Source organism: Pollachius pollachius (genome assembly GCF_949987615.1).
Source record: "Pollachius pollachius genome assembly, chromosome: 3".
NCBI lineage: Eukaryota > Metazoa > Chordata > Actinopteri > Gadiformes > Gadidae > Pollachius > Pollachius pollachius.
The window spans coordinates 35,648,465-35,663,464 of NC_136936.1; the positions used below are offsets into that span (position 1 = coordinate 35,648,465).

Consider the following 15,000-nt stretch of genomic DNA (forward strand, 5'->3'; position numbering starts at 1 on the left):
CAAATAAGGCAGCATAGCACAGATATGTTTTTTATGGCCCAGGCAGCATCATTGCATGCCTATGCGACTTTTCACAATGTTTAATGATATTTAAAAAAACAAATATGGCTTAAAGAGAATGAACTTAAGCCTTTAACTTCAATCTTTTTGAACAAGCCACCCCTTCTAAAATATAAAAACCTGAACAAAGTCATCTGTTTTCATGCAGCTTGTAATGTGATCACATATTAACTGCAACCGTTTGTCCATATATTAAGCTCATAACTGGTAATGATTTAAAAATGTGACCCCTATTTATAAGCCTCTGTAATGTACAAAGAGTTGAGCTCAGATGCTATTTTCTCGGTTTTATTCATTGAAGCCCTTCTGTGATGTAGAGTATGATGACAGGTAAGATGGAGGACTCACCAGCTCATAGTTAGTGGAGGGAACACAAGACGAGGACACCTAGAAGAAGAAGAAGAAGAAGAAGAGAAGACAAATTCAGTCAGCTGGTCACATCACATGAGGCTTTGTAAGACAACAGCTTGAACAGTTCAAAGAGGGTCCAAATGTAAGTCGTCTTGAAGGTTATACATCGCAGATTCTTCATCTCATCTTCATGACCCTGGTCTCAGGATGGTATCAAAATATGGCTAAAACTGTTTTTTTGGTGCAAAATCATCAAACTACAGTAAGTAAGTCTCGATTATTTTTGTTTGTCTGTCCTTCGCCTTTTCACAAATTCCGTTCATCCGACTGACTTCACACTTGGCGGGTGTACTGCAGAGGAACCAAGGAAGTGCATTGTCAAACGTTAAGTTGTTTGGATAAGCGGTTCTCAAGAAAGCTGAAAGCAGCCATACCGGAGAACAGGCTACAAAAGTGAGAGTAAAGGCCCATTTAAAGAGCCTTGAAAATCGAGGGCAACAGCCACACAGGGAAGTCCCTGGTGATTTGTTGAATCCACAAGTCGAGTTCACGACAAATCTCATGGTCGGTGAACTGCCGGGATAATCGGATTACTACCCAATCAACTCCCCCCTCTGCTATCGGAGCTTGGAGGTAAAATTGCCAGCCTTGAGGACAGTAAACAGGAAGAAGGAAATGATAATGACCCTCAAATAGAACCCGGGGACGAAGAGAGTTAAAAAAAAAAAATGTAAAAGACAAACACACACTGCGTCTTGATGAGGATGAGACGGCGGCTTCCTTCCGCCGTCTGTCTCTAATCTGCCCTCTTTAGTTCACATTAGACTCGAAGCTTCATCTGGGCAGAGATTCTGCTTTTTATAGCCGAGAAACACCAGCTCTCTGCATTGTTGATAGCACATGAGCTCCAGCTTATTTTAAATACATTCGAACAGTGTTTGGTTATTTATTATCTCATCTGTGTCATTTTAAAAAATTGTCGGCATAAATGTCCTATTTCCCAACCTATTCATGGCTCTGTTTACTCTCTCCATCATCTCCGTTACTATTTACTATTTAGTCATTTAGCAGGGAAGGAGCAGGTAGGAGTTAGGCATGGTGGCTACCTACAGTTAGACTGGAGACATTTGGGTTTTAACCTACAACCTTTTGACTGGGAGTCAAACCCCCTGACCACTTTCCTGTATTAGTGTTTTGTAGTTCAGTGGTTTGTTTGTAATTTATATATTGGGTTATAGGTTGACCAGGTTATCATGACAGCTGACCTGAGGAAGGGACTTTCTACTAAGGAGGTAAACCCCCCAGACCAATATAGTCTCAGAGTGTGAACACAACGCTTCTGGTTTGTGTTACTCCTGAAGCAAACACATTCTTCCTCGCCTGTCTGAGAAAACACTTCACTTCTATCACCATTCATAGTGGTCTAAGGTGTTTTAAGGTGTTGTGTAATACTATATACTGTGTGTGGTAAATATTAAAGCGATTTTGTATAGTTAGTACTCTTTCAAACACTAGTAGTAGTAAACAGCGGGTTTGGGAGTACTTCCATATATTCCACATATATATATATGGCTTGGTTAGTATGAGTCAGCTTTTTGATTGGAGCAATCTATAGCAAAGTGTTGAACTACTGGTCCATGTATTTACAGATATAATCAAGCTAAAAGCTCTGCTGGACGGCGGCCATTTTACAATGAAATTGCAGGGTCATGGAGGATATGAAGTCATTTGGGTCGCTGCATTTTTTATTTGTATTATTTTTGTTATTCCTTTGATCACCATCGCATCATCCCCAGTCAGGGGAAAAAAGGAATTTCATACTCTAAACAGGAAGTGACTTTTATCTGATAGAAGGCATTCCCTCCCAAGTCATAAGGGTCCAGCTGGTAATATTAGTACATGAAGAGGTGGTGGCCTTTGGATTTCCTCAAACTCTCTTAGGATGTTTAAACAACCCTTACTGGTTGTATTGTAAAGTTACCTCACAAAAATGATTCTCCACCAACCTTATCTTTTGCCAAAAGACAGGGATTGGCCAACTCTAGTAAAAATGAATCATCAACATCATGGGTAAAACTTCTTAAATTAAGCATACAATTCCATTGCTAGTGTTTTTACAACAATAGTAAAAAAAAGCAGGCATGTATCTGAACTCTAGATTTTTATGTAGTTTTGCTGTGCACGTCATTCCCGGGGGATGAGAGAAGTGTGGGGGAATGTGTGTCTGCTCCCAGGAATGTCTCTCTGGCATCATGGATCGAGTCCCAAGCTTGACAGCTTACAGTGACTCGCGTCAACGTCAAACCCTAAGACCGATCACCTGTTTTTGTTCCCCCCGCAGGCCGTCCTGTCTACATGCACTCCCTCAGTGGTGATGACATTGCACTTTCCACCCCCGCCGTGCTCCCAGGACCCTTCCCGGGCCTACAGAGTGTTCACATCACCTGACCAGACCTGGGATAAGGCTTGTCAGGGCTTAGCAGTCACAACACCACCACACGAAGTTAGGCCCAAAACATTGAACTGATGCCTTTGCATATTTATTTTTATTTGATTTGTGTTGTTTTTTTTGATCGGGGAGGGTGGTCTTAATCTGAACCAGGCCAGTTTAAGCTTCTTTTCAGTCCAGTCTTTTTTTCACATAACAAAATAATTGCTAAAAAATGCCTATGATTCAACTTTCCAAGCACTAGACTACAGTTGGGACACACATAAGCGCTTGAGTCTTTAGAACGTAGAAAGCTTTTAAGCTAAAGGAGAGCCCAGTTTTGACTCACAGCTCCCAAGTGTTAATGTGTTAAGCAATAGCAATGCTGTAAATTGGCAGTTTAGTGCTAACATTATCTGTCAGAATCATGGTTCTCAAGGTTATTAACACAAATGTCGTTAAGTGTTCATGTCAAATACAATCCTGAACTCATCTTATCACAAGAAAGGACACGTAAAGAGTGGTTATTTGATAAAACATGCAGTCCTAAAACTATCCAGTAAAACTCACTCAATCGAAATATAATCGGCCTACTGTGAAGACGTTTAAACTGACGTTTTATTGACTGATTTACCGAAGAGCTGACAAATCACACAAAGCGCCCCACAAAGGAAAATCCATCTCCATCATCATTTCTCCATTACACCTCTGTACGCATTTCCTCAGGGACGAAACCGAGTATTGTAAAGAGATCCGACTTTTCCATTGAGCCGCTGTTTAAAAAAAAACAGTAGCCACATTGACACGTATAATCGTGTTAATACATAATCCCTGATGATAACCAACCCCACCCCCCTCCCCCCTCCCACCCCTCAGACCACTGCACACCCGGGCCTCCCCCAGCTGTAACCCGACACCCCCTCAAGTAAAGGTCAGACGGTGGGCAGGCCGCACTCCCGACCTTGTAGCGAGCGGCCGGAATACCTCACATTCCCTGATGCTAAGTAGTCGCTTCCGAACCGTTTCTATTTTTTTTTTCTCTCTTCCTGAAACCAGAGCACAACCTGGAGCTGCATTCCGGTCTCAGTGAGTCCGTCGGTGCGGTAGCTTAGCAGGGGGGGGTTGCAGGTGAGCATCGGGCTAGCCACTGGTCGGGGGGGGGGGGGTTGGTTAAGGAAACTGCCGTGTGAAACGGACTCCTGACACTCCTCCCTGCACAAAACAACAGAGCAAGGAGGAATGTGTCAGAGCTCTGTGGAGGGGGAGTGTAACAGCAGGCGCAAATAGATATGGATCAAAAGTTGGAATGGTGCTTGTGTGTGTGTTTTGTTTTGTTTTATCATAGGCTGTCTGCAGGTTGCGGTGTCAATTCCTATAATAGATGTTGAATCTCAGCCCGACCCAATAAACCCAGACCTGTTTCTTCATCGCAAACATAACACTATATGTTATGTTATTACTTTTCCAAGCCAAAGTTGTAGTCACAGCCTACTAACAAAGCAGTACCGTTAACGCCATTACTACCCAGTATTATTTACTACGGGTTCATTGAGCAGACCACGTAATCCAACCTCTCTTCGTTAGCATAGCAGCAGCCCTCGCATATAAGCTAAACCAACCGTGGCTAGCATCCACAACAACAAACACATCAGACCTCATGGTTGCACCGAACCCTTCTCTGAGAGCATACACAGAACACGGCTGGACGGGCAGCTTTGTCCGCCGTGCGCGAGGGGAGATGGGGGGGAGAGAGGGGGGCCAGGCCGCGAGCGTGTGTTGATGCTATCGTATCGGGAGCGCTCAAATGAGTGTCATATAATAAAAGAGTAATTGTGCGGTGGCATTCCGTACGCGCTTGTGTTAACAGCATTAAGCCAAGGTCCATTTCCCGTGGACAAAGGTTCACGTTAGAGGAGCCCGGGTGCTTGTGGGATGCCATTTTGTCCCAGCTGGTTTCCTACCGAGCCACTGAGATAGTCCAGATCTAGATACAGGCCAATTATGCTGCTGCTCTCGGCTCCCCACCCCCCCATCCCCGAACCACCCACCCACCCCCCAGCGCCCTAGTATCCTAACGAATCCTTGCTAACGACCTTTGAGGGTCTGCAGGGCTCAACGTTGTTCTGTTCATCAATTTCAGCAAAACTGCTTACAGAGACGTCTCTAAGCTAGGCTGGCCGTATTGCCATCGAACAGATGGTGGGAGAAACAATGTATTGCTCTATATTGCGGCATGGTGTAGAAATGTTTCATTCATTTACTCGTTATAACCTACATGATTTATATCTATATCTGATTCTAATGCTGCTCGCGGATATATATCTTTACTTTAAACATAAAGGGCCCAATTTTAACGGTCTGAAACGCAAGTGAGAAGCGCCAAACGCAAGTAGCTTTGTGGGCGATTCTATGGCGATGTTGCTATTTTACCGGCGGATAAATGACCCTTGCGCCTGGCGCAAATCTAAAAAGGTCTGAAGTAGCCTAATTACCCGTAGGTGTGGATTGGGCGTAACGTGCAATAAACCAATGAGCGTGCCATCTCCCATCCCCTTTAAGAGCCACGAGCGCATTTGAATCTGACGAGTCGATATTTGTGTGGACGCATGACCACATGAATTTCAAACTTCAAATGGCTCAGTTTATGGCCAAATAATATGGCCTACTTCACATAAGGAATAGCGTTTACTTACACAACTCCAGAAATACTGAGTCCTCAAATAAATTTCGGAAAAGAAAACTTAACACACATATGACATGCGGTAACTGTGGTTCTATTTAATGATGACGCAATATATTAACAAGCATTGTTTCTTATCAGTATTGTATGCATTATCGTCATTGACTTGTGATCCTAATATGCATGTGTATATTAACATTAATAATACATTGCCATGGACTGTATTATGCGTTACATGTTTAGTTTGCGTGTGTTTAAACAGATGGACGTACACACGCGCGCCCGCATTCATTCATTCTTTCTAACGCTCACTCGCGGTAAAACAATGTTTTCTCACGAGCAAATACTCACCAATCCAAAAAGATGTCTGTGTGTAGAAAATATGTGTTTTCTGTACGGTGTTTGCAGATGCATTGATTTAAAAGTAAAACTTATTACCTCTGTATCAGCTGTTCTTTCCCAAATAATTTACCAAGAATGTGTGGCTGGGTAGATGGGAGAAGCAGAGTGTATGTGCGAGGTGCACAAGCAACATTATGCATGCGCCCTTAAAATAGCATCTGAACAACGCGCCACTGACTTTAAACCAGGTTTTTCCTGGTTTGTGGCGGAATTGTTTTCTGAAACTGCAAAATAGCACCAGGGAACGTTTGCGCCAGAACACGCCTCCTCCTTTCGCTGAACCGGCCCTTGGGGCGCAAGATCATTCTCTTATTTACCGACGCGTGGCGGTGGAGGGAAAAGAACGCTCTGCGCCAGTTGCAAACTAGCAACGACACATTGCGTCAGTGTAGAAAGTCAATTGCGCTGGATGCAAGATAGGGCCCAAAGATGTTTAAAGATTGTTTCATTTTGATTTAAAGATTACATATCTCACATATTTGATCGGTAGGAGGCAACAGCAGAAAAGCATTTTATTTCTGTTTGAAGTTGTAAAAGTGTGTTACAGCAAACTGTGAACTTATGAACTCCTCATAGCTGCACACCACGCTACGATAACACACGTTGTGAAATGATTTCTGAGCGAATACGTTTATATCCAGGGGGGGAAAGAGCGATGTCGTGCTATGCAGTGTGGGATTTAAACGGCCGCGTAAACACGAAGCTGCCCAGAGTACTCTTATGTTTATCCAGATCTCTGCATCTGGCACGGCCCGGTAGAACTATGCAATGCGCAAATTGAATTTGCGAAGTGTAACCAGCAACAGGAGTCTTGATGTGGTGCTGGCCCGACGGACAGTGCCAGCACTAGGGTCGAAGTGTGCCTTTTGGAGGGTTTTATCAAAGCCCAGAAGAATGATGGTGCACATCAGATGCCAACTCTCTCTCTCTCTCTCTCTCTCTCTCTCTCTCTGCCTCTCTCACTCCCCTCTCTTTCTGTCCATCTGTCTCTCTTTTTATTATTTCTTTCTTTGTATATATGCTTCTCTCTCTATCCCGCTTGATGTGTTCTCTCCCTCTCCTCTCTCTTCTCTCTCTTTCTTCCCCCCTTTCTCTCCCTTTCTTTCCCTCTCCCGATCTCAATTCTCTCCTCCCTTTCTCTCTCTCACCCCCCATCCCTCTATTTTTATATCGCAGCGTTCCGTCTCCTTATCACCCCCTTCTCTGACTCTACTTACAGATTAGTTTGGATAAGACATTTTTCAAAGTCCACCTCTGCCTGGGAATTTATCTCCATTATCATCAACAACACAACTGCAATGACATGATTTCATTATGATCCCACTTTTCTCATTTGCAAAAGGGGCCACTTTCAAGACTTTCGGGATTCAATTTATATCCTTACCAATTCTCTCAATGAACATGTGTGTGAGTACATCTTGAGCCTTTGTACTTCAATAATTCCCCCCTTCAGACTGCGGTCATGATATATAAATACCTAGACAAAATGCCCCCATCACACTTCCTCTCCGACTGGCCCTCTGGGTGCCTGGTCATTCTCACCTCAGTGTCGTTTGGGCAGAACTTGTTTCCACACTCCCTGACTAGGGTCGGGGTCAGGGGTCACATTCTTTCCTCGCCGGAACTGGTCTGTGATCTGACGGATGGGTTTTAGCCAATGCTATGATTTACACAGCATTGGTAGGTGGGCTGGGTGGAGGGGGAGGTGATGGGTGGGGTGGGCAAATGGGACGGATGGGGAGGTGATGGTGGTGGTGGTGGATGGGAGGTGGTGGTGGTGGATGGAGAGGTCGTCGGGGGATGGAGAGATGATTGGGGGGAGGTTTTCGGGATGCATGGAAGGTTGTTCAGGTGGATGGAGGTAAGGGATGAATGGGACCCCGAATAGGAACAGGCGTGTGAACCCTTCAATGAGTTCCATAAGTTAGCACAGTAGCACAGCAGTAAGCACTGCTGCCGTGCAGTCAGTAGGTCCTGGGTTCAAACCCAGCTGGGACCATTCTGTGTGGGAATTCTATGTTCCCCCCGTGTTCACATGGGATTCCCCCCACACCATAATACATACATGTTAGGTTAACTCTCCTGCCAATGCCTCTGACTAAGGCCCTGGCTTTAGATCTGGAGTTGGTCTCTGGGCATTGCACTGTGGAAACACACTGCAGAGACGCACACCAGCTTCTGCAAAAGACTCAAAACTCACTTATTCAGAGTTCACCTAGCCTTACCTCCACACACCCCTCTAACGCACTTGTTGTATGTTGTACGTCCTCGCACTTAAAAATCATTGTGCATTGCATTGTGTAGCATCTTCTCCTAGCCACCTGCGTTGTATAAGGGGAATGGGTTAATCAATTGTTAGTGCTTGGCACTTTGTTTCTACGAACATCCTTACTGTGATGACAGCGATATATTGTTTCTCTTTCTTCTGACAAATGTACTTATTGTAAGTTGCTTTGGATAAAAGCGCCTGCTAAATGCCCTTAATGTCAATCTAAATGTAACTTCTCCAAGAGATGTTACAAGCAGAGGACAAATTTACAGTCAAATATCTGTTCCATACTATACCACTGTGACTCGGTGTTCCTGTACAACAGGTACCATGCTGTATTGTTGAGGACCTGAAAGTATAATGATTCAATGTGTGTTCCCTATGTTCTCTTCTCGACACACTCGCTACACTTCCTGCTGTTATTCCCTACCTCATGGGCCAGGTATGCTGCACCATTCCCTTGTCACCAGCGAGTGGACAAGCCAAGACGCGTCTGCGCTAACCAATGCTGGCGCTCAAGCACATTCAACCCGGAGGACAGGAGCTGGGAGACAGCTAGGAGACGTCCCAGAGACCCGGGTCAGGAAATCCTGGGGGATTATGGATAGTCCTCGCTGATGTATCAGGAACCCCGTTTGTGATGGGCCAGCTGTCACTCATCTATGTGTTTGTATGACTCTTCTGTGTGTGTGTGTGTGTGTGTGTGTGTGTGTGTGTGTGTGTGTGTGTGTGTGTGTGTGTGTGTGTGTGTGTGTGTGTGTGTGTGTGTGTGCGTGTGTGCGTGCGAGTGCAATCTCATACATGGGGAAGGATAGTATCGTGGCCAAACCAAAAGAGTATAGGTTAGATCCCCAATGCATGTAGGCATCCTTGAGGCCTAAGATGCCTTACCCCTACCTTCTCTGTAATGGCCTTTATCTGAAAGTGTCTTTGGATGAAATAATAGTGAAACTACCCAAGGCAATAGCATCAAGGGGAATGGAGCATGTGGAATATGGCCGTGGCTTTGGCATGGCAATTTTCTCCAGAAAATGTGAACGTGTGAGTATGAGCGTGTATGAATTTGGTGGACCAGTCAGGGAACAAGCTAGTCTGAAGCAACACATCCAATCAAAACGCAAACAACTTGTCAAATCCAATCGCGACGCCACAGAGCCGCAGACGAACACTGCCGTTTGTCCGCCATCAACTCGGTTGTTCGGCACGTTGGTCGGCCTCAGTCTGGCACGGGGAGCGCTGCCCTCGGGTTGGCACAGGCGTTTCCCGACTTTATGGTCGCCGGCTAGCCGCCATGCCCATCAATCAGCGGTGGAGGGCATACAAAAACACACAGGGCTGTTCTGGCGTAACCTTGGAAACAGGCCTGCTTTCTATAAACATTCCTCAGAGAGACGGGACTGATAAGGGAAGAAAAAAACCAACCCACCAACCCTAGACCCGCCCACCCAACCACCACCACCCTCTTCCCCAGTCCTTCTGGCACATAGGATACATATTTCACATAGTGTTCACACAGTTCCCCCATGCCTTGTAATGGAGCAGAGGGACCTGGCCCCCCTGCCCCACGCCCCAATCTGCTGGAAACTCCCGCGATAACGAGCAAAACAACTTCAATTTGTTGTTCTGGGTTTATGGCATGTGATCCAGAAACATGATTTGGGTTTGTCTTCTTTTTCTATTTTTTTCAATATTTCTTAGATTTCTCTGAAATGATTGATGCATTTCACTGTTACTTTATTTCTTATAATAGCAGTTAACATTACAGTTTAATCCCACTGGCTTGTGGAAGTTTTTTGAGTTTGTTGTGTACAAAATGTGTACAAGATACATTTTGTGTTACCTAATATAATTCAACTTATATTCCCACCACATACAAATGATATCATCAAGACCAAAGATCTATTAATTCCTTACATAACAGCAGTAACAGAAAAAATAAATGTGCTAAGGTAATCTGATTTTGTCCTTGCGATAGCCATTCTCCGCTATTGTTCCTTTCCCAAGAAAAAGTTCTTATATGGTCTCAAAGTCGTCATCTGTTAGTGTAAGCCGTTTCACTCTCAAACTACTTCTAATGTAAATCCCTGCGGGGAAGCCAGCCAAGAGCTGATCTTGGAAATCAGCCAAAAATCTGAAGAGAAGCTGTACGCAGTGACGTCGCATTTGGCTACAGCGGTTCAAAACACAAGTCGGCCATCTTGTTCGAGAAAACCAGCCTCCCAATTTCCAAGATCTCAAATATCTGAGAGTGAAATGAGATTTAGGTTAATAAAGTTCAGTGCAGCTTGTGTGGTCTGGCAGCTGTATGTGCAAACATAGACCTCTTAATTAATTCAGAATCCATTATAAACATCAGGATCCCTACAATGTGTCAACATCTGTCACAAATACAACCGTCCCTTAATTTCCATACCCCAACTTATGCCAACTTGTCAATTACATGTGGACATAATTAAAATACATGCAATGATTTAAATGGATGTGCCATCATGAACAACTAATCATGGCAACAAGTTGCAATCATTACTGATCCATCATTTCCCTCAACTCATCCTCACAGAGTACAGTCTAGTATTGACACACATTGCCCATCCACCAATCAATTCCCATTGAGGCCTAACACCCATCCCAGGGATGCAGAGGTCTCCGGCCCGACATTTATTTAAGGTGAAAGTATAACTAGGTTTCCCAGTGGAAAGGCGCGGGGCAAGCCTAGACCAAACAAAGCATTAGGCGTGATTAATCAAAGGGGACACATCCAATAAGCCTACAGTTTTCCAGAGAAATATCCCTGTTTCTCAAGCTAGTGGCCTGCAAGGGTGAATTAAGGCCCTGCACTGAGTTTTGCCTGCTCCATAAATGATGTGCGGTGAGCGTATAAATAAACGACGTCGGCTCTGGCAGCCTCGGCAAACCGTAAGCCGATTGCCATTTCAATGGCTTCACACTGGGATCAAAATCAATGGGGACCACAATTTAAACTCTTTTGTCAAACTCAACCAACTGCATCAAAGCCAGCGAGAAACTGTACAAAACGGATGATAAATATGAGTGAAGTTCTTCTCTCTCTCTCGCCCCAAACCGCCCCCTCATCCTTTAAACTGCGACTCAGTTGAATAGGGGACCATTATGCAAGTTAACTGGCCCGGCTTGGTTGATTGCAAGGAGCCACTTAGACAAAAATTAGCCGTCATTAAAGTTTTCAGAATAATGTTCCGCTGTTAGGGGGTAGGCTATTAGATGGAGTCTGAGATTGTAAAGGCAAACAGATGGTTGCAGGGTACCGGGAGCAGCTTCATGCCATATAAAGTATTTCAAATGATCTACATATTTCAGTAATAACATTTTCATTAATGAGTTACAATATAAAAACGGTTATGGTTAATTCACTCGGTTGCTAAGAAGCTTGCTAAACACAACATCGCTACCCACAGGCTCATAAGTTTAGCAAAAGCTATAACCCGCTTGTAAATCATTCTGTTGTCAATGGGGCAACAACAGTTTGATGTTTCAATGTATTGAATTGTTCGAGCTACACAAGATGTGCGTTATATCTACTGCAGAATCTTCCATACTCACGAGGAACGTCATGAGATAGCCTCCAAAAGCATCGCTAAGTGCCTCCGCTTGCCCTTACGATGCTCTTCTAAGATGCTATTCATTACACTAAAAGCCCAGCTGAAATGCACAAGGCTTTGCCAAAGCACTACATTATCTGTACCTAATGTATTGCGGACGTGCAGCTTGTACCTGTGTTTAGAACAGCAAAGACAAATGTGCCGTTGCACTTTTTCCAGCATTTCATGAATCACCCATGATTGGTTACACCAGAAAAAACTCCAACTACTTACTGCTACATCTGAGTGCGTTTATCAGCACGGGTACTTATCCAATCCAGCGATTAAGCATTCACTTTCATGTGAAAGTAATACTGCAGGATTTATATATATATATATATATATATATATATATATATGTATATATATATATAAAAACATCGTGTTTGGTTAAATAACTGTATCTGATGTACAAAACACAACAAATGTCCTTGAAAAAAATGATGTGGCCGACGTGCCAAAATGTATTGGCAGTAGGGCTCCCCTTGACCCATTCCATCACCCTCTCTGTCTCCCTCCCTTGTAATTAATTAGTTCATCCAAAAAGACAAAGAAGGTTAAGTGTTTAGACTAATTACGGTTATGACTCCCTGACAGGACACAGACGTACTCGTGGAGCACGCCGCACACGCACGATGTCTGAGGCTGACGGAGCAGCGACAGGAGCTGATAAAAGACTGCATTTTTCTGATTGCAGTACAGTCTATGGCATGTGTGTGTGTGTGTGTGTGTGTGTGTGTATGTGTGTGTGTGTGTGTGTGTGTGTGTGTATGTGTGTGAGAGCGAGCGGAATGCACGCAGAAGGAAAGACAGGATAAACATGGACAGATATGGAAGTGAAAATGAAAACTGAAAAGTGTTGTAACAAAAAATCTCCATGCACATACAGACAAAAACACACATGCACACACACACACACACACACACACACACACACACACAAACGTCTAGTCTGTCTGTCGATGTCTGTGGGCTGGCTGTACTGTAGGCAGTGGTTAGTCATTTTGTGAGTCGGTGGGAGTCGGCGGTGGCGGAGAGAGAGGTTGGTGGGTGAGGGAAGGAGAGAGAGAGGTTGGTGGGTGAGGGAAGGAGAGAGAGAGGTTGGTGGGTGAGGGAAGGAGAGAGAGAGGTTGGTGGGTGAGGGAAGGAGAGAGAGAGAGAGTAGGCAGGGGTGGGGGGAGAGAGAGAGTGAGAGGAGGCAGTTGTGGGGGGCGAGTGAGAGAGGAGTTTTGGGGAGAGAGGAGGTTGTGGTGAGGGAGAGAGCGTGTGGTGGTGGGGGAGAGAAAGAGAGAGAGAGGTGGGGGTGGGAGAGGGAAGAAAGGGCTGAGGGAGGGAGGAGAGCTTGGGGGTGGTGGTGGGAGGGAGAGAGAGGCGGTGAGGGTGGGAGAGAGAGGGTAGGGATGGTGGTTGGAGAAATAGGGTGGTAACGAGGGAGGGAGAGAGGAGGTAGGGGTTGGGTTGGTGAGGGGGAGAGGGGGAGAGGGAGGAGGTGGGAGGAGGCAGGGTTGGTGGTGAGGGGGAGAGGGAGGAGGAGGTAGGAGGAGATAGGAGGAGGTAGGGGTGTTGGTGAGGGGGAGAGGGGGAGAGGGAGGAGGTGGTAGTGGGGGTGGTGACTGGAGCACTGTTTCCCTGGTAGATAGTAAGGATGAATAACGCCTGCTGTGAAGCCACTCATGGGCGGGCGGCTTGCCAGTGGATGTCCAGCCTTCCCAACAGCAGCAGACATGGCTTAAACAGCTGTCCGGGGGGGGGGGGTTGAACACTGAGCCACCCCTGTCCAAGGAACCCTGGGATACGGGTGAAGAGGGGAGCTGTAGGATTGGGGGGGATGGACGGCCTGAAACCCAAACATGTTTGGACAATGCCGTTTTGACGCCACGCACCCATCAACTATGTAGAGGACTATCTTCAGATATGTGTTTTGACAACGGATGTTAGAAGATAGGGGCTCAGATGTTTTGGTGAGCTTCTGCTAAATGACTAAGATAGTACGGTTGAGTGGTTCTCCCTCAGAGATGCCGCGTGTATGAGTCAAATTATCGTCAATGTTGGTGTTACTGCTAGTATGAGTCAGCAGATTCCTTTGGATTTGCATATAGGCCTCGATGAATCGGCCAGACGTTAGCCCAACACACGGTATGTCAGACTCACACTGTTCTGAAGAAGACAGCTACACTCAGCCCTGAAGCAAAGTGGTGGGTTTTGTGAGGACCAAAACCACCATTTGAGGCTCTCAGCCTTGATCTTGAGAGGACCTTACAATGTCATCAATTCAGGTGCCCATCACCACATTAAACCGGCCCCCAGATGGGGAAACACTTTCATTGGACCTGATCTACGTTATCCATATCGAACCGGAGAACCAAACAAAAGAACTACACAAACGTTGTTTCTATTCTGATGAGCCAGCTCTAAGAAGAAGTGACCAATACCAATACTGAATGGGTCAACACTCACACACACAAACACACACACACACAAACACAAAAGTGCACACGAGCAGGGCTGGCAGTGAAGCCCCACCATGTCAGCATAAACGCGGGGCATTAACGCAGCGATGTCAAGTGAAGTAAAGTCTGGGCTGGACGCTCCGTAATGTGTCGTAACCACGCCATTGATCCTCTGCCTTCAGCAATTGAAGGCAAATCGGAGGCGATTTCATCGCAGCCGAGGGCCGGGAGCCAACATGTTGGCCGTCCGGCGCTGGGGCGTTCTCACGCTGCAGAGAGCCCTCCGTGCTAAAGATCACACGGCCCCGCTGTGAAATACTGAGGTCACAGTCACGGCTCAACGCACACAAACATGAACACACTTACACTTATACATGTGCACAAATACCACAGGCATACAAACGTATACATACAGTCACACACACACACACACACGCACACACACACACACACACACACAGACACACACACACACACACAGACGCACACACATAATGGAATGCGAGCAGAACGCCATGCATAAAGACTTAAACGCATGGAGGCACGCATGCAAACCCAAAACACCTCTCTTCGGGCTGTTAAGTGTACGACATGATTAGGTGGCATGAAGAATGCATTTGTACACGCAGATAAGAACTTAAAAGCCAAAATGAGAGCACTGCGGTTGCTTTCATTGTTAGGAACTCCAACAACCGATAGGAGAAGGCTGGTGGCGGCATTAACACACTCTACAAAGCATGGGT

At 45.5% G+C, this 15,000-nt stretch overlaps 1 protein-coding gene across 11 annotated transcripts in view; it reads right to left on the minus strand.

Moving 5' to 3' along the window:
• tns1b (tensin 1b) overlaps positions 1-15,000 on the minus strand; it is a 166,306-nt gene that overhangs the window by 78,510 nt on the left and 72,796 nt on the right. For all 11 annotated transcript variants that reach the window (XM_079733023.1, XM_079733017.1, XM_079733020.1 and 8 more), the window contains one exon: positions 409-447. In XM_079733023.1, coding sequence (XP_079589149.1) covers positions 409-447 — 39 coding nt within the window. The remainder of the gene's footprint in view (positions 1-408; positions 448-15,000) is intronic.